This window comes from Neolamprologus multifasciatus, chromosome 22 (genome assembly GCF_963576455.1).
Source record: "Neolamprologus multifasciatus chromosome 22, fNeoMul1.2, whole genome shotgun sequence".
Taxonomy (NCBI): domain Eukaryota; kingdom Metazoa; phylum Chordata; class Actinopteri; order Cichliformes; family Cichlidae; genus Neolamprologus; species Neolamprologus multifasciatus.
The window spans coordinates 25,373,050-25,392,635 of record NC_140459.1 but is presented as its reverse complement, the minus strand read 5'-3'; the positions used below and the strand labels follow the sequence as shown (position 1 = coordinate 25,392,635).

Genomic DNA, 19,586 nt, shown 5'->3' with positions numbered 1-19,586 from the left:
GTGCAAAAAACCCCATCAATGTATTTTCACTTAAACAAGCAGCTGTTTTTTATGTGCATTAAAGTTATATAAAAATGTAACAGTGGAAATTCTTGCTGACAGTTTAACCAAAAGGCATTTCCAGTGGAAATTGGCCGACATATCCTCAGCATAACCATGTATAATATCCACAAAACTTAAAGAGAGGTTATACACACAATACGGTAATATTATGTTGAAGCACAGTACGTATCACTCCGCGAGGCTCCTGACTACGATAGCCGTAATTCTCCGACAATCCATCAAGCGGTGCGGGTTCGTAGCTTAGCAAAGTCATAAACAAAAAACATTTGACAGATTTTCGAGCGCTGTGTACAACATAAAATCGTTTCGAGGTCAGTAAACACAACCAGAATTCATACATAAGGCACACGGTATTATAAGGGGCACTGTCGATTTTTAGAAAAATCAAAGGATTGATTTTAAGTGTGCTGTATTTTCCAAACAACACGGTAATAACTACGGCCCGCTAGCATACTCTACCAAAAATAGTGCTTTGTTGTGTATCTGACGGACGAAAGCTAAACCAGTTCCACACCACTGAAGTTGCAGCATTTTTACAAACCAATTCTGGTTCATCAGTTTCATTTAACTATCAGCTTTTGCTCTTCTCATTCTGCGTTGCCGCCATGTGCTTATGTAAACAAAGGCACTGTGCATGCGTGTTTTACCCATATTCTATTGCGATATTTCATTTTCCTATTGTTGCCCAAAATTACACCGGTATTACCGTGAACGGTATGATATAGCCCAGCCCTAGTCTCAGCACAGCTGGGAATCAGCGCTATGCATGACCTGCAATCTGGGACATAAAGGGAAGTGGCACAAACAAAAAAACTAAAACAAAAGAAAGGTTAGTCCGCCCTTACACAACTCACTCTCAGTCATTAACCGCCTTTATGGCTGGACGTACTAACCAAAACAAAATTACAAATCAATCAAGAGAATGAAAAAAAAGGACAGCAGAGACAGCACAACAACGGCTGAAAAACACAAACAACATTATCGATTAAAATGTTACCCAATAAAATATTAGTTTTATTAAACCATTCAAAAATCACAAAACTTAAAACAAACACTCAACATACCTATTGATCGGTTTCCCTGCGCGTAGTCGATTTAGACCTTGATCAATTCCTCCATTAAAACTCGAAACTAGTCCAACAACACGCATTAAAAATGGGCACCTACAATAATAATTGATCCAAACAAAATGGCAAAAGTTTCTTACCGAACTATATACCCACTCGCACCCGAGTGAGTTAATCACCTGAACGGTATGAACGAAGGTATGAGAAGAGCGCTAACCTCACCCCTCACACCCACAACATTTTCAAAGCTCCTCTGCTAATCACCTGGCAGAGAGCAGCGAACTGCCAGGTGACACTTGTTACATTCATAAGAACAAGAATAATTTAAGGAGAAGGGAATGATTTCAAAGAGACTCGGGGAGCATAGTTTTTTGCTGATATTTTTACATTTTTGAAAGAGACAGGAATTTTAATAAGAAAATAACGGTGGTACTGTAGGTTCTGATAAAAATTACAATCTAGTACGTGGCGCTAATGCACCTAGAATTTGTTTGCCAACCGCCATGAAACTGAAGAAGAAGAATTACGCCGCTCCATACGTCACAGTGAGGGCGCCGGAAATGTAGTTTTTGGAGGCAGACTCGTCTGACGTTGTGGCGGTAAGTTAGTCTGTGCTGCACCAGACCATGCCCGTTATCGTGTGGGTACCGAGAACGGACAATAAGGCCTGCTGCCCCGTGCACTCTTGAGCTGGATCACATCCGCGGCCCACGGACCTCTGGGGCTAACGTTAGCATCTAGCCGGCGGGAGGCGGGACGAAGAGCCGAAGCGGCTAGCAGGTAAACACAGGTGAATTCAGGTAGTTTAGCACGGTGGCTACTGGTTCCTTGTCTGCCCATTCCTCTGCTGGTTCAGGTCTCATGTCTCTCGGTCTTTAACAGCATGTTCACACCGACAGGAGCTGCGAAAAGAAGCAGATAACCTTTTAGATTTGCTAAAGGAGGTCCACCCTGCTTGCCTGCACCAGGGTCTCCTTCTGGGGCTCAGTTCAAAAACAACTGTTATTGATCTTCTGATCTTGTTTGCTGTGATTGGTCAACTTTTGGAAGCCTGCTGAGGGGCGGGAGTTACAGCTTGGGTGTCCCTTCAATACTTTTTATTCTAATCTGTATAAGTGTTTGAGTCTGATGTCACTGTTTCAGAGGTCATGTTTCTGCACGATGAACTCGGGCCGAAAGTGTCTTAAACTCAGCCTGTCCGGCCCAGCTCCTGCTGTCACTGCTACTACACTGCTGCAGTTCGCCTCCCATGATGCTTTGCTACAGGAGAAGGAGGAGGAGCAGCGTTACCAGCTGGCGGAGGAAGACACCACTGACTCCAGACTCGTCATCACCATGGGTAATGCACACATGCACATACGCTGGTGGCTTTGTGAGGACCTGTGTCTCTGATGGACCGATCTCTCCATCAGAGGACAGCCAGGAGGAGATGAAGGCTGCTAAGAAGAAGGCCGCCAGAAGGAGGAAGAGGAAACTGGCTGAGGAGGAGGAGCCAAGGGATGGGGTCTCAGAGAGCGAGGAGGAGGCAGGAGTGGAGGTGGAGATTGACAGACAGCTGGATCAGTCACTGGAGACAAAGTCCAAACAGCACAACCTGACCACAGTGAACGTGAAAAACATCATCCACGTGAGTGCTTCCACCCACACGCCTGGAGAGGGAGAGGGTGTGATCACGATTTTTGATTCCATTCAGGTTTTTAAGCCTACTGTCTTTGAAGCAGTTTAATTTGAAGTATTTGTCCATGAAGTGTCATGTGACTTACCCTTTAGTGATTTGGAGTAGGTTGCCTGTTAGATGGTAACGGCTTATTAAAGAATACTGTCAGTCTTTGACAGTCTTTAGTACATTCAGTTCTCTGAGGTTACTCTGATCTCTTTTAAAGATATGAAGTGTAACAAACTCAAAGGCTTTCAACAAGAATATGGGAAACTTACAGTTTAAACGTTGGCCTTTGACCCACAGGAAGTGATCACCAATGAGCATGTGGTGGCCATGATGAAAGCTGCCATTAATGAGACTGAGGCTGTCCCTCCATTTGTGAGTCTATCATCCAATCAAAATCAATCATTCACTGCCATCATGTGAGTCCTGACCCTGCTTACAGACTTTCTTTCTTTTCTGCAGGAGCCCAAAATGACTCGATCTAAGCTGAAGGAGGTGGTGGAGAAAGGCGTAGTGAGTCCACTGACAGCAGCCAACACGCACGCGCACACACACACACACACACACACACAGAGAGCACTCTGAACTTTTTGTTTTCTGTCAGGTGATTCCAACCTGGACCATTTCGCCCATCAAGAAAACCAGTGACATCGTCAAGGTAAAGGTCAAAGGTCAAACCTGAAATCCTGACTGCACTCTTTATAAAGTCTTCAGCTAAGTGTAACTTTTCAAAATCATCTTTAAAACATTTTAATCCCTGCATTTTTTTCGAAATGTTTTAAAATGACGTAAAAGCTTTTAATGGCATTTTGTCAGCATTTGACTTGAATTCAATTTTTAACACCGTAAAGTGTTTTAAATTTTTCATTGGCATTTTTCATTTATTTAATTTGGGAGAAATAGCCATCAAATTAATTCAATTACACATTAATTCAGTTCTTGAATGTTAAACAATTCAGATTTAAAATTCTTATTTTATTTTAGTTACATCTCTAGATATTAAAAACATTTGAAACTAACATAAAATGTAAAAAATGAGTTTGTAATTTTTTCCTTTTTTTTTTAAGTAGATTATGTAATTGTTTTAATTTTTAATGTTAGTATTTTTAAAAATATATATTTTTAACTGTGTTCTTGACGATTTGTAAAAACTGCTTTTATACCTTTCTTCATTTTCTCTTGATGAGCCTCACGAGGTAGTCATCTGAAATGGTTTTCCAACAGTCTTGAAGGAGTTCCCAGAGATATTGAGCACTTATTGGCCGTTTTGCCTTCACTCTGTGATCCATCTTGTCCCAAACTATCTCGATTGGGCTTAAGTCGGGTGACTGCGGAGGTCAGGCCATGGCGCACCACTCCATCACTCTCCATCTTGGTCAAATAGCCCTTACACAGCCTGGAGGTGTGTTTGGTGTCATTGTCCTGTTGAAAAATAAATGGTAGTCCAACTAAACATAAACCGGATTGGGTGGCATGTCGCTGCAGGATGCCGTGGTAGCCATGCTGGTTCAGTGTGCCTTCAATTTTGAATAAATCTCCAACAGTGTCAGCAGCAAAACACCCCCACCTCACACACATCACCCCTCTTCCTCCATGTTTTACGATTGGAACAATGCCTGTAGAGACCATTCGTTCACCTTTTCTGTGTCGGATGAGAAAGACACGGCGGGTGGAACCAAAGATCTCAAATTTAGACTCATCAGACCAAAGCACAGATTTCCACTGGTCTGATGTCCATTCCTTGTATTTCTTGGCCCAAACAAATCTCTTCTGCTTGTTGCTTTTTCTTAGTAGTAGTTTCTTAGCAGCTATTTGACCATAAAGGCCTGATTCACGTAGTCTCCTCTGAACAGTTGATGTACAGATGTGTCTGCTACTGGAACTCTATGTGGCATTTATCCTGGACTCTAATCTGAGGTGCTGTTAACTTGCAATTTCTAAGGCTGGTGACTCGGATGAATTTATCCTCCGCAGCGGTCCTTGTGTGTGCCAGTTTCATCGTAGGGTTTGGTGGTTTTTGCCACTGCACTTGGGGACACATTCAAAATTTTAGCAATTTTCCAGAGTGACTGACCTTCAACTCGTAAAGTAATGATGGACTGTTGTTTCTCTTTACTTAGCTGATCGGTTCTTGCCCTTATATGAATTCTAATAGTTGTCAAATAGTTATGTCTGCTGAGTACAAACCTGACTTATGCACAATAACACAGTTGGGGACCATCAGTTGTAAGAAGACATTAAATGTCACAAATGAACCCTGAAAAGGCTCACCTGTGGTGAAAACTATTTCAGGTGACTACTCGTGAAGCTCATTGAGAGAATGCCAAGGGTTTGCAGCGCTGTCAACAAAGTTTGTGTCTAACTTTTGTGTCTATAAGGCATATTTAGAGTTATTTTGTTTTGCTACATTTCTATATATCTTGCTTTATATATTTGATATCTTCAGTTTGCAGTTACAATGTAGAAAGTAGTTCAAATAAGCAAAACCATGAAATGACAAGGTGTGTCCAAACTTTTAACTGGTAGTGTATATCTGAATTGACTTTTAGTCAGAGTATGAACAGTTTTAAAGCAGGTTAGCAATTTAAAAAGAATTAAAAGTAAAAAGAGGCATTTTTAAAGTCCTTTTTTCTCCAACTCTAGTGTTTTTGTAGTAGTCATAAAATGTGATTCTTATTTCTCTGCTGAACGCTGAGACTAACGCTGTAGGATGTGTGTGATCTCCTTTGTTTTCTGTGTGGAATTACAGTGTCAATGAAGTTTCAGCTACATGTGTCTGTCTTCAGGCGCCGCAGTTTGTCGACATCCCTCTGGCTGAGGAAGACTCCTCTGATGACGAGTACCATCCCGAGGAGGAGGAAGAGGACGAGACGGCTGAAGACGTGAGGCTCCAAGCGTCTGCAGCGTGTTGTGATGTTGATGATGACTGGCTACTGATTTTTCATTGGTTGTGTGTCTGTGTAGACGTTCCAGGAGAGTGACATGGAGAGCACAGCTTCGTCTCCTCGAGGGACTCGGCTGCCCCGAGCTGAGGAGGACAGCTCCAGCCCATGGCAGGTCCTCAGAGTGTGATCATCGCTGTCAGTCTGCTGATCAGTCAGAGCTTTAGAAGTGAAAATGTGTGAAACAATCAGTGTTTGGCTGGTCCCTCAAACGTCAGCTTGTTAGAAATGAACAAATTCAAAAACTTTATTGATGACCAAATGGCAAAACTACTGATCAAATTATTTCTGTTGATCTAATGGTAAAACATGGAGATCTGAGTGAAAACAGGAATATTCAGCGGTTTTAAACACACCGGCTTATGAAACCTGAGTATAAAACATTGTTTTTATTTGCTGATTTTCCTAAAAGCTCTGATTTTACTTTTTTCTAAACCTGTGAATGGGACACTGTCTACTTCAGGGGTAGGGATGGGTACCGGTATCATGGCACCGGTTCTGACGTAAACGGTAGTAACCAGACCGAAAAGCAGCGCACATTTTGGTGCTTTATTTTTTCCTGAGATGTCACACACTTTGAATTCTAGCCAATCATTTTACGTTTCTGAGGATAGTAGGCGGGTCCAGGTACGTACGTTCTTTTAGAGCAGAGCTACAGATTAAAAATGCCCAAGACGAAGCGGTCAAAAGTCTGGCTGTACTTCACAGCAAAAGATGCAAACTCAGCAGCCTGCAACAAGTGCTTTAAGGTGATGCTGTCAAAGGAGGTAACACCTCAAATCCGATGAAACACCTGGCGACGCATAGCGTTTTTTTTAAAAGCCGAGAAATACGCCGTATTTGATAGCTTGCTGCGAGACATCACACCGAGCACATCTACTGTGGGTGTGGTGCCTGTTATCGGACCCGGAGCCCTGCTAGTGTAGCAGAAATTATGACGGATGATGATGGCAGCAGCAGCCGTTCTTCTCTGCATGAGTAGCTTAATGTTGTTCGTGTGTAATTTACGTTGAGTAGGCTAACCACGTTATTAAATTAATGCATGTAAGGTGAACTAGCAAACATCATCATAGCTACATGCGGCTGTCTTCTTGTTTGATGGCAGATACTCCCTTCACCCTGGCCAAAAAGGCTAAAATGTCCAAAGAAAAAGTGGAAAACAGCTAAACATGAGAGGTTTTTGGACAAAGTTTGTGTTTTTTTCCATTGATTAAGCACTGCTTCCAGCCAAGAATGATACCATATATGCCCCATAGCTGCAGAAAAGGCTAACATTGTTATCTTTTTACAAAAAAAACAGCTGAACATGAGAGATTTTTGGACCAATTTTGTGTTCTCCATTCTTTAAGCACCAGTTTGAGCACCATTTAAGCACCGGCACCGTTTCAAAAGTACCGGTTTGGCACCGGTATCGGATAAAACCTAAACGATACCCATCCCTACTCAGGGGTCTCAAACTCCAGTCCTTGAGAGCTTCTGTCCTGCAAATGATAGATGCATTCTTGTTCCAACACACCTGAATCAAATTAAGGGCTTTGCCAAACTTGATGGCAGTTGAAGAAGTAGCTCAACCATTTGATTCAACTGTGTTGGAGTAGGGATGCATCTAAAAGCTGCAGCACAGTAGCTCTCGAGGACTGGAGCTGGAGAGCCCTGGCCTACCTAAACTTTAAAGCCTGCTTCCTGTCTTCCATCCTATCAGAAGTCGCGGAGTCGGTCCAGACTTGTGAGGGCAAGGTCTGTTTCCATGGGGCCGCCTCCTCCCCCCAAAGCTCCACTTCCTAAACCTGTGACTGACAGGACCTTCCTGGAGAAGCTTCATGCTGTGGAGGAGGAGCTGGCTGTTTGTATGGAGCCCTATCAGGTAACCATGGAGACAATCTGGTCATGTGATGCATCAATATACGATAACGATATAGATAAAACGACAGATCATTATGGATCATCTCTGTGTCGTCAGCCTCTGTCTGAGTCGGAGGATGAGGCCGGTCTCATGGCGTCTCGGACTCGGTCCAAACGTCCTCTCAGGGATGTCCCGCTGGGCCGGCTGGAGGCAGAACTCCAAGCTCCTGACATCACACCTGATATGTACGACTCTAGCTCCACCCATGAGGACAGGGAGTGGACCGATTGGCTGAGAGGGCTGATGAGCTCAGACATGGACAATGAAGGTGAGGGTTCATAACAGAGCAGGGATTCGAGTTCTGACTGGACTCAAACTGATCAGGAATCTTTTTCTGACAGAGGAGTGTGATGATGAGGATGATCCAGAGTACAACTTCCTGGCTGACATTGACGAGCCCGACGTGGAGGATTACCGTGATGACAAGGCTGTCCGCATCACCAGTAAGTACACAAACACACATGTGTTCAGATTTTCCCTGAATTTACAAAGGAGCTGCTCAGTCATCTGTTTAAACTCAGTGCACACCTTCGGCAGGGAGCCTCAGGTAATCAGCCGTAATATCTGAGAAATCAGTAATCAGTGGGCGGCTAACAATCGAAGGTCCATGGATTTTTAATTTTTTTTATTGTATTTTTTTTCCTCTCCTCTCCTCTGGTCTACCCTCACACACACTCTGATGGATGCATCAAGGGTGCATCCATAACACGGCCAATATTAAATGTATCATAAGCGAGCAATAAATGTGATTAATACCTGCTGAAAATGATCATTTGTGTTTGTCTTCAGAAAAGGAGGTGAACGAACTGATGGAGGAGCTCTTTGAAACGGTATAAAACACCTTCAGGTTACCTATCTCTTCACCTGTCTCCTCAGTGTCTCCTCACCTGTCTCCTCACCTGTCTGTGTGTCTCAGCTGAAAGAGGACCTGGCTGGACAGGAAGTGGATGATGAAGGCCACGAGGAAGAGGAAGAGCCACAGGAGGAAGCACAAACATTTCAGACCCACACACCTGAGGAGCAGCAGGACAGGTGCGTAACTAACACACGCACACAGTCGGGTATTCATATATTGTGGGGACATCTAATTGACATGCTTTCACTAGCAACGAACCCGGACCATCAAAAATGAATGCCTAAACCTAACCTAACCATAACACAATTGTAACCCTGACATTAAAACCACATTTTGATTCTCTAAAAGGCCTTCAAACTTGTGGGTACTGGGATTTTGGTCCGCGTGAGGGCTGTTGGTCCCCACAAGTATAGTAAACTTCCGATTTTTGGTCCCCACAAAGACATGAATACATGCTCACACACACAGATACATCACTGTCTGTGTGTTTTCACATCAGAGAGTGTCCTGATGATGAGGCTGAGGATGGACCAATCGCAGAGCTGCGCACGGTGAAGCAGCAGCTGGCATTGATAAGAAGGAAACAGCTGACTGGAGTGCCACATGACACGCACACGGAGCTGATCGTGTACAAGTTGAACGCTGAGCAGAAGAAATGCCTGCAGCAGCAGCTCCAACAGGTAAACTCTACTCTTTCAGCATGGCAGCTGAGAGCTGTTACCATGATAACAGCAACTGAACTCACCTGTCGTCTTTCTTTCAGCATGTCCAGCTACTTACTCAGGTTTACCTGCTGACCTCACTTGTGCCCAGACTGCACAGCGAAGCGGAGACCTGCCGGCAGTTCCTGGTAACTCACCTGGATGTGTTGTGATGTACTTCCTGTTGTTAATGCACCCATTGAAGCTCACTTCCTGTCTTTCAGTGTGAGCTAGACTTGCTGGCGCAGCGGGCCGAGCTGATTGGTTTGTTGGCTCTTCCTGGTTTCTGTAGTGTCTTCAGAGCATCCAACCTGCAGGTGGCGCTGCAGCTGCTGGATGAGCTGCGTCAGGCTCCCATCAGCTACCAGCCACAGCTTCGCCCCCGCGATGCCCGGGGACGGAGTGAGTACAGGTGGGGGCGGGGCTTCCTGATTGATCGACTTGAAACTTTGATTGAAACTTGTTTTTACATGCTAACAGTGCGCTGCTTCCCCGTCATGCCGGCTGAGCTTGCCTGGCTCTTTGCCACACGGCCCGTCTTCATGTACCCGGAGCTGCTGCCTTGTGCTAGCCTAGATCCCGCGCTGTACTGCCCCCGGAGGACAGCAGCCTTCACTCCGGCTGAGGACTGGTGAGCACACACTCACTGTAACACAAAGAGGCCTGAGAAAAACCTTCACCATGCCCTTAGAGTGAGTGTGTGTGTGTGTGTGTGTGTTTCAGTCTGTTGGTGCTCGGCCTCAGGAATATGGAAGGGTCATGTGACCCGCCCAAACTGGTGTCCCAGTTCCTGCTGAGGAAATCTCTGGTTCAGGTTCGACGAAGGATCCTACAGTGCTGCCGGCCAGGTTTTCCTGACAACGTTGTCAAGGTAACGCAGACATACATACACGTACATGGTGCGTCCCAATTCATGGGTTGCATCCTTCCAACCACCTGGTCTTTTGGAAGCGAAAATTATGTGGGTTTTTTAATTAGATTTTTTTTGGTTTGTGAAGTATCTGAGGCTAAGACCACAGGACTGTAAATACAATATTGTTGGGCTTTAAGATTAACTAGTTAGCTAATGTTGTTAATGAGATTACTGTCATTTCAGTTTGGTGATGTAAATATAACATGGCCAATATTAAATGTATTGCATTTAATTAAAAATGTACAGCAGTGAACTTTAACTCTGTTTCAAATAAGAGAGACAAATATTGTTCTTTTAATATATTGGCAATACCAAATTTGTCTGAAAGCTTACTTATATGGGTAAAAAGACAATTTACGAGCTGTGATAACTATGTGTTTGTTAGATAAAATGAAGAGTAGATTGATTTATTGATTTGTCAATTTTGTGAAAAATTTATTTTGATTTTGAGAAAATCATCCCATAACTGTTTTAAGTCATATTGAATAGATATCAGAGCCTTAAACAGACTGACCTGGCAAAAATGATTAAAAAAACATAACATCCTTATAAATTACAGCACTATAGAGCAACTTATCCCAAAATACATAAAGCATATAAACATCTACAGCAATATAATTCAACAAACAGCAGTACTACTAATCCAAAACACTCTGTTTCATATAACTGAAAGAAACACAGACTTTTATTTTCAGGTGCATTCTACTGCTGATACTTGCGTACTTTAAGTTTCTGAATATAGAACTTTTTACTGCCTTTCATAGTTTTTACTTGAGCGCCCTGAGTACTTTCTTCCACACTGAAAACACTTTGATAGATTTAATGATGACTTTCCCTAATAAGATTGATTTAGGACAGATAATTAGTTATTTTAAACTTTTTTTTTTTAAGTAGTCCCTCTCATAGAGAGAACAGTCTGTCTGTTCTCTTCATCTCTCAGCTGGTGCTGGCTCTTCCTCACACACTGCTGAATTTGTCCTGTATCATCAAGGGTGGAAAGCCTCGGTCTCATCAGCTGTCCCTCAGAGATGATCGCAGATGATCTGAACACTTGCAGTACTAAAACATGGAAATCAAATGTGTGCAAAGCTACAGGATTAAAACACAAATTTAACTTAGCAGCTCATTTAAAAAAACACAGACACCACCAAACGGAGCCAGCAAAATAACCGAACTAACATTAACAGTGCTATGAATCCTGCTAGTATTGTGATATTCAGGTTTGAATATCGCAATTTCTTTAAAATTAAAGTAAATTTTTGAACAATATGCCTTTTACAGTAAAGGCTTTAAAAGCAAGTGGAACCTCACTAACATCACTAATGTCACATAACTTTGCCGACATGTAGCTAAAAGTAATGTTTTCATGTTCTTCAGTATTAGAACATTTGTGTCGCTGCATAAATGAGTACTTATTTAAAAAGTTTATTCTTCGACCGCTCCACTTGAGCTGTCCTTTATTTTTCGAAAAATTATCTGCTTTATCACACCTCTGTACATAAAAACACACAGTCCATCTGTCTGTCTTCTGCAGACCTTCCGGTACCAGCGGCGGGTTCTCCCAATGCCAGTGGCATGTCGTCCTGTGAATTCAGCAGACTGGCGACCTCCTGTGGAGAGAGAGGAGAGCGTCATGCCTCTGTGGCTGCTGGTAGGAAGGCTGCTTGTGTTTCCTTTGTTCCTCTCTGCATTTTTCCTGCCCGTCTTCTCTTTATGGAAAACTAGTTCCAGAATAAACACTGATGACATGGTGTCAAACAGTTGACCGAGGAGACCCAGGTGACACTGGAGAGATGAAGCAGGTGCCCAGGGAAAGGGAGGTCTGGGAGTCTCTGCTTAGACTGCTGCCTCCATGGAATGGATTATAAGAGAAGAGGGAAATAGCAAACGTAGTTAACTGGTCAGTAATCAGCCTTGTGGTCCTCCCACTGTCTCCTCTGTGTTATCGTGCAGCTCAGGAACCAGTTCCCCATCAGCTGCAGGTTCTGGTTAGAGTGTTAGAGTGACTCGTCATCAGCCAAAGTCCATCGTGGAGGAGGAGTCCATCTGCAAATGAGACATGTCACAGGAGGGGTTAGCCACATCAGAACTGTCAAAGAGCAGTGGTATTGTTTGCATTTAAATAAAGGCGGGAAGTTCCCCTGTGTATGAAACAGGAAATGTGAGCCAGTCTAATCAGTGAGGCAGAGATGTGATGGTTAGAAGTGACGTGCAGGATGGCGACCTCAGTGAAGAAGTGTGTATGTGTTGTGTGTCCAAGTATGAAAAGCAGCAAACACTCAGCTTTGACGTCACATGAGGGAGAGTAGCTGAGTGGGGTCGGTCTCATTTTACAGTCACTTTGTTGTTATGTGCACCAAGTATGACGTCACCACTTCCCCAGTTGTAGCTTACTCTGCTGCTTGGGGTGTGCCAGAATCACTGCGGTCTTCTTCTGAACCTGAGGTGTCAGCACTGAGAACAACCCTCCCTTTCAGTGCTGGTAAAGGAGTAGAAAAGGAACAGGAAACAAAGCGATCAGTTTTCCCCAGAAAGTTTTCCCGCTGTTGCAGTTTCTCCCTCTGTGTAATCTGAGAAGCACTAGTTCTGATAGGTATGATGTTCACCTAGAGGTCATAAAAACGAATGGTATTTTAGATTCTGAAGAAAGGATGTGATGAGGATTAGCTGATGCTGCTGACACAGACCGTTTGTGACGGAAACAAAACCAACTGTGACCTTTGAACTTTTTGCAGACCAAACAGAGAAGTTCCACACTTTATTTCACACTAGATCCTCCTGCAAAAATTGAATATTTTCTTTGAACTACCAAAAAATCTGTTTTGTAATTGGAGCGTTTCTGTGACTTATTGCAGCAACTTTTCCTTTTCTAATGTGGAATCTTGACACACTTTGTTGAAACTGCATTTGTGTTTGTTGGGATGCCTCAGCGACTAAGAAACAGATTTTACAGTGACTCAGAAGAGAACACTGCTTTCATGTTTGTAATTTGTTTGAAGTCTGAGTATGTATGTATGTGCATATATAAAAACATCTCTTTTCTGTCTTCAGCGCTCTCTCCCCGTCATCCATCCAACCATTAGGCACTATAATAGCTCCGCCTCAAACATCCCAACCCCCTCCAGCTCCTACAGCGTCCCCCCTGGGACCCGATACCCACCCCGCCTCCCTCAGAACCTGGACTTCAGACGGATCGGCTTTGTATTGCTAAATCAAAACCACAACCCCCCTCATCCCCCCGACTCTGCTCCCACTCCTCCTCGAGTCCTCCTTCACCGCCTGCTCCTGACCAGGACCGATTCCCCCACTGACATTTGCACTGCCACTGTGTCCATGGCAACCAGAGATCAAATTAGACGCTATAGTCAGAAACTTGCAGCCCTGAGGAGGGAGAGGGAACACAAATCCTTTACACCTCCTTCCTGCGATGACCCCACCTCCCATCAGGTGACAGGGGATGATGTCATCAGAACTGATGAAGAGGAGGAGGAAGAGGGCGACATCATCCTGGTTCTGTCTGAATCTTCACCCAGTGCTGCAGGAAGTGTTGCTGTCAGTGACGATGTGCAGGAGGTGGGGTCAGAGAGTAAAGAGGACGGAATCTTGACACCACCTAGAGGAGCAGAAGAAGACAGTGGTGATCCTGATGAAGATGGAGACAGAAAAACTCAGCAGGTGAAACCTTTAGTGGCCAAAGTCGGCTCTCAGTCAATCAACCAATTGATATCTGCAGATATCTGATTTCCTGTTTGGTTTCAGCCACTTTCAGAAGAAAGTGATGAAGATGATCAGAGAGAGTCAGAAGACGTGCTGTTCGCTCACGATTATCTCTACAGGGTGAGGCTTTAATTCTGAAATTGAATTGTATTTAGAAAGATTGTGTAACCGCAGTTGTTTGTATTTCCTGTTACCTGGTCAGGTTTATGAGGCGGTGCAGATGTATCCGGGCTTGTGGGAGGAACTGATGTGTGTGTTGGACGAGTTCTCAACTGCTGCAGTTGATGTCCTGTATGACAGAATAAGCAGCGTTCTGCGGCCGTGGCCTCAGCTGCTCAGAGACTTTGCCGCCTTCCTGAACCGCAGACAAGCTCGCCGCTGTGGCCTGGTGGGTGACATCACTGTGACCTCGCAGAGGTGTGCTGTGATTTAGGTGCAACTCATCACCTCTCTTCATCTCCGCAGCTTCTGGAGCAGCAGCTATTTGAACGCAGTCGAGTGTTTCTATGGAAACTGAGATGGAGCCTGGGAGAAAGCTCCTCACTCTACCAACAGGTGGTGTCAGTACTGCAAGGAAGCTCTGCCCCTTTACCTGAGGACATAAACAAGGTAAGGAAGATGACATGAGACCCCTCAGCTGATCTGACCTGAGGAAATCTGTCAATTAAATCTGTCTTCTACTGATAAAATAATTAAACACTGATTATTTTCCTCCAGAATGATGGGTTTATCAAGTTATTGATAAAAAATGGAACAGAGAGAGACCGAAGTCTGATCCTCTCTTTGTTTTGTCAGCTCTCTTCTTTGCTCTGCCATCATCCTGACCTGCAGCAGGAACTCCGCCAGTTCTACCAAGAGTTCCACACCACAAACTCTGCTGCCCAGAGTTCCCCTGACAGGAACCAAGGCACCGACAGAGAGGAACAGGATGAGGGGGAGCGGCAAGCGGTTTGTGCCAAAAACATCACTTTGACAGCCACTGGGGAGAAAGTCGTCATGTGGACACGGTCAGAGAAACATCCAGAAGCACTCAGGAAAACACTAAAGAAACATTATAACGATGAAACATCATTTCAAGGTTCTGAAACTATTAGAGACAAAAAACCTCTGAAAAAGTGTTGGCAGGCATTATTCAGATGTTGTAGAAAATATCAGAAAGTCATCAATAAGTGTTGCACCAGCCACAATCACACACTCAAAATCTGTGTTGCATAAAACATTACACATCCTGCAAATATTCACGTGCTCTGGAAACGTGTTCTAAAAACAATATTCATTAAATGCTCCATAAAAAATCCTTAAGGAATAAAAATGAGGCGGAACATCTGTAAACCCAAACAATAAAACTTCTGAAGCATACATCTTCTAGTAGCAAAGACATTTGTATTGTATAAAACTGTAAATGTTGTAGAAATGTTTCATTTGAAATGTTCTACAAACATAAACGCTGATCTTGAAACATTATGAAAATAAAATGAATTTAAGCATCGAAGCTTTCAGAGCCAGATGTTTTAAGATGTTTCTAAAAGTAGCATAAGAAAAGAGGAAAAACTAACTCTGATTGTTCCTGTTCCAGCGAGGTGGACCGAGCTATCCTGACTGCCTGTCAGGAGAGGGGAGCCACCTGGAAAACGTTCAGACAGGTGTCTACCCACCTGGGAAACAAGACTGCCCAACAGGTGAGATGAGGCAACGCCTCAGCATGCAAGTGTAGAGCTCTGAGCTCTGTCTGTGTTTTTCTTCTAAGTATTAAATCCGATGTTTTCTTCAGGTACGCCTTCGGTTCCTCGACCTGATGAAGCTTTTCCACTCTGCAAAGTCCACTTCCTGTTCCTTTGAGACAGAGCCAATGAGCAGGCAGGATGCTCCAGACTGAGTCCTGGACCAGTTAGAGACCTGCAGATAGACTACAGAGTCCAAAATGATGCGAATCCGCTGCTGTCCAACTTTGAGAATCCAGAGTTTATTTAGAGGAAAGAATGGAGTCTTGCAGGAGGCGCTCTGCTTACCTCTGCCAGACTGTTTAGAGAACGTGTCTAGAATGTGTTGAGACGAGAGGATCAAAGAGTTCCATTCTAGATCAGAGATAGAATGATTCAGGATACATGTGAACCTCCTTGGCCGGCCTTTGGTTCTGGACTTTAGGTTTAGAGACTTAGCTGTGGATTTAAAATCTAGAACCAGCCTCAGGATAACACTCTCTTCCTACAATCTGGGTGATGGTGGATTCTTCAGACCTTTTTTCTCTGGAGCGGATTTGAGGCTGATCAAAAAGTTCATTTGCTTTCACATAGCTTACTGTGAAAGAGTTCAGAGACACTTCCTGTTTATACTTCAACTCCGATTTGTTGACCAATCAGAGCAGAGCTTTATTTAAAAATTATTTATCATTAATTTATCTCCTCTAGAGAGGGAGGGGCCTCTGTGGTCACATAATACAAAGAAGGAAAGTAGAAACCAGCTCCAGTTGGCGTAAACTGGGTCATGTGACCTTGGTGATGGGCCTGTCTTCTGGTTTCCCATAATGCTCTGCGTTGAGGGCACCTCGTCGCTCCCATGATTCCATGCTCTCATGTTGGTGAAGGAGACATTGTGTGAAGCTTTTGTACAAATGTTTATTCACATTGAATGAAAATAACTCATTAAATTTTTTTTACTCCTTAAAAGTGTTTGTAAACAAAGTGTTTGTTTGTGAAGGCTAAAGAAAGAAATCTTTAAGCTTTAGGGAGGAAAGAGAGTACTGATATAATGAATTGCCCCCTCTATTGGAGAAATGAAAAGAGCTCTGGGTAGAACCAGGATAGTGCTCCAGGGAAAGATGAGGTATGTTATATTATGTTGAAACATTTAAGTAATGTAGCGTTAAATAAATTGTTAATGTTATTTAATAAGATATGAATAGTAGGGCTCTTCCCATATAGATGCAAAAAGGCAATAATTATGCCAATAAAGAAACCTGGAAAAGGCCATAGTAATCCTGGGAAATATAGAACCATTGCTTTGATTTTCAATATGTGTAAATTGATGCAAAGGATGGTGAATGAGTGGTTGGTGCAATTTTTAGTCAAGAAATATAACCTTATCAAAATAGGATCACATGTGTCAGAGCCAAGAAAAATAGAAAATGGAACTCCTCAAGGAAGTGTAGCAAGCCCAACATTATTTTCAGTTATGATCAATGGTATTTTTAAAGATATGTCTGTAGATTATGGTAAATTACTTTTTGCTCATGATGGAGCATTATAGGTAAGGGCAGGAAATGTAGACTATCTCATTAAGAAATTCCAGGAGGGGATAAGTAAAGTGGAAAAATGAGGTGTCGAATGGGATTTTTAAATTTTCAGTTGAGAAAACTAAAATCATGTTTGTCACAAAAAAAAAAAAAAATAGGAGAAAATAAACAGTTTTACTAGTATGGGAAGGGGCTAGAAAGGGTTGATTGGTTTCATTTTTTGGGTCTAGTTTTTGATAAGAAATTAACTTGGAAAAATCACAGAGCACATTATAGGGAAAAGTAAAAAGGTACTTAATATTATAAGGGGTTTAGCAGGGTTGACATGGGGTGCAAATTTTGATGCCACATTAATTCACTCAAGAATAGATTATAGGTGTATGGTATATTGGTCAGCGGCTAAAACTTGGATATTATCCAAGCTCAACCACTGAGACGTTAAGCAACACCAGTATGTGTCCTATATATGTATGTATAAAACACCCAGCACGCCCCTGCGGGCAGTTTATCCTTCAAGCTCGGGTCCTCTACCAGAGGCCTGGGAGCTTGAGGGTCCTGCGCAGTATCTTAGCTGTTCCCAGGACTGCGCTCTTCTGGACAGAGATCTCCGATGTTATTCCCGGGATCTGCTGGAGCCACTCGCCTAGCTTGGGAGTCACCGCACCTAGTGCTCCGATTACCACGGGGACCACCGATACCTTCACCCTCCACATCCTCTCGAGCTCTTCTCTGAGCCCTTGGTATTTCTCCAGCTTCTCGTGTTCCTTCTTCCTGATATTGCTGTCATTCGGAACCGCTACATCGATCACTACGGCCGTCTTCTTCTGTTTGTCTACCACCACTATGTCCGGTTGGTTAGCCACCACCATTTTGTCCGTCTGTATCTGGAAGTCCCACAGGATCTTAGCTCAGTCATTCTCCACCACCCTTGGGGGCATTTCCCATTTTGACCTCGGGACTTCCAGGTTATACTCGGCACAGATGTTCCTGTACACTACGCCGGCCACTTGGTTATGGCGTTCCATGTATGCCTTGCCTGCTAGCATCTTGCACCCTGCTGTTATGTGCTGGATTGTCTCTGGGGCATCTTTACACAGCCTGCACCTGGGGTCTTGCCTGGTGTGATAGACCCCAGCCTCTATGGATCTTGTACTCAGAGCTTGTTCCCATTCTTCATGGTTCCCATTCGCCTGCGGGATCCCCAGGTACTTGTAACTGTCCTCTATGTCTGCAATGTTGCCTTCTGGTAGTTCAATCCCCTGAGTTCTGACTACCTTCCCTCTCTTTGTTACCATCCGACTACACTTCTCCAGCCCGAACGACATTCCAATGTCATTGCTGTATAGCCTGGTAGTGTGGATCAGTGAATCGATGTCTCGTTCACTCTTGGCATACAGCTTGATGTCATCCATGTACAGGAGGTGGCTGACAACTGCTCCGTTCCGTAGTCGGTATCCGTAGCCAGTCTTGTTAATGATCTCACTGAGGGGGTTCAGGCCTATGCAGAACAGCAGTGGGGACAGAGCATCTCCCTGGTAGATCCCGCACTTGATGGTGCGGGATCTACCAGGGATCTACCATCTATCTGGCCTCTAGTGTTGTACGCCACATCCCCATTGAGTTCCTGATGAAGGCTCTTAGGGTCCCATTGATCTTGTACAATTCTAGGCATTCCAGTATCCAGCTGTGGGGCATTGAGTCATAGGCCTTCTTGTAATCAATCCAGGCAGTGCACAGGTTGGTTAGTCTGGTCTTGCAGTCTCGGCTGACTGTTCGGTCTACCAGTAGCTGGTGTTTTGCCTGACAGGAGCTTCCATGTAGTACTGAGGCAGGTTATTGGTTGGTAGTTGGAGGGGATTGGTCCCTTCTTGGGGTCCGTTAGGGTCCGTTGGGGTTCGTTAACTAGCAGCTGGTTCATTTGTGCTGCCAGACGCTCGTGGAGTGCAGTCAGCTTCTTCAGCCAGTAGGCGTGAACCATGTCGGGCCCTGGTGCTGGTGCCAACTCTTCATACTGGAGACCTGGATATGACTTGGATATCTGCCACTGTGGACCCTACTGGACCCTGTTCAGGGAGGTCGCTATGGTCTGCCCTCAGATCTCCCTTCTGGTGCTGTTCTCTCTTATTGTTCCCTTGCCACTGAGAGTACACCTTTGCTGGTTCTGTGGAGAACAGCTGGTTTATTCTCCTGCCTTCTATCTCTCTGGTGTACCTCCTCAAGCGGCTGGCCAAGGAGATAGAAGGCAGCTTGCTAGAAAGCTTCTTATGCACCTTTCTGCAACTCCGTTAGTTGGCTAACCTCCCTCCGTGCTACTTTGATCTTGCCCTCTAGCCTCCTTCTCCATGGAGGGTACTGCCCCTTGTGGCTGTTCAACTTGTAGCCAAGCATCTCACTGATCACTGCTGCCGTATTGTAGATCAGTTAGTGTCGGTAATCGTAGTGCTGCATTAACATCATCTAGCAGACTACTTCACGTAATCTTGGTAACCGGCTACGGGGGGTCCAGGTTTCAAGCTTGGGCATGATCCT

At 44.1% G+C, this 19,586-nt stretch overlaps 1 protein-coding gene across 3 annotated transcripts; it reads left to right on the top strand.

Moving 5' to 3' along the window:
• The first annotated feature begins 1,410 nt into the window (after window positions 1-1,410).
• gon4la (gon-4 like a) lies at window positions 1,411-16,089 on the top strand. Of its 3 annotated transcripts, none has more exons than XM_085148861.1 (26): window positions 1,411-1,920; window positions 2,274-2,469; window positions 2,543-2,757; window positions 3,094-3,168; window positions 3,256-3,306; window positions 3,398-3,451; window positions 5,580-5,675; window positions 5,758-5,850; window positions 7,438-7,599; window positions 7,696-7,906; window positions 7,980-8,081; window positions 8,428-8,468; window positions 8,555-8,670; window positions 8,994-9,174; window positions 9,258-9,344; window positions 9,420-9,597; window positions 9,676-9,826; window positions 9,919-10,066; window positions 11,643-11,759; window positions 13,160-13,783; window positions 13,868-13,945; window positions 14,028-14,213; window positions 14,291-14,434; window positions 14,621-14,832; window positions 15,402-15,504; window positions 15,597-16,089. In XM_085148861.1, exons 2-26 carry the CDS (start codon window positions 2,292-2,294, stop codon window positions 15,699-15,701), a joined length of 3,708 nt encoding a protein of 1,235 aa, XP_085004987.1. In that variant the 5' UTR covers window positions 1,411-1,920; window positions 2,274-2,291; the 3' UTR covers window positions 15,702-16,089. The 3 variants fall into 3 exon arrangements, with proteins under 3 accessions (XP_085004987.1, XP_085004985.1, XP_085004986.1); XM_085148860.1 differs by having other exon boundaries at window positions 1,412-1,910; XM_085148859.1 differs by having other exon boundaries at window positions 1,411-2,469.
• Window positions 16,090-19,586: the final 3,497 nt, after the last annotated feature.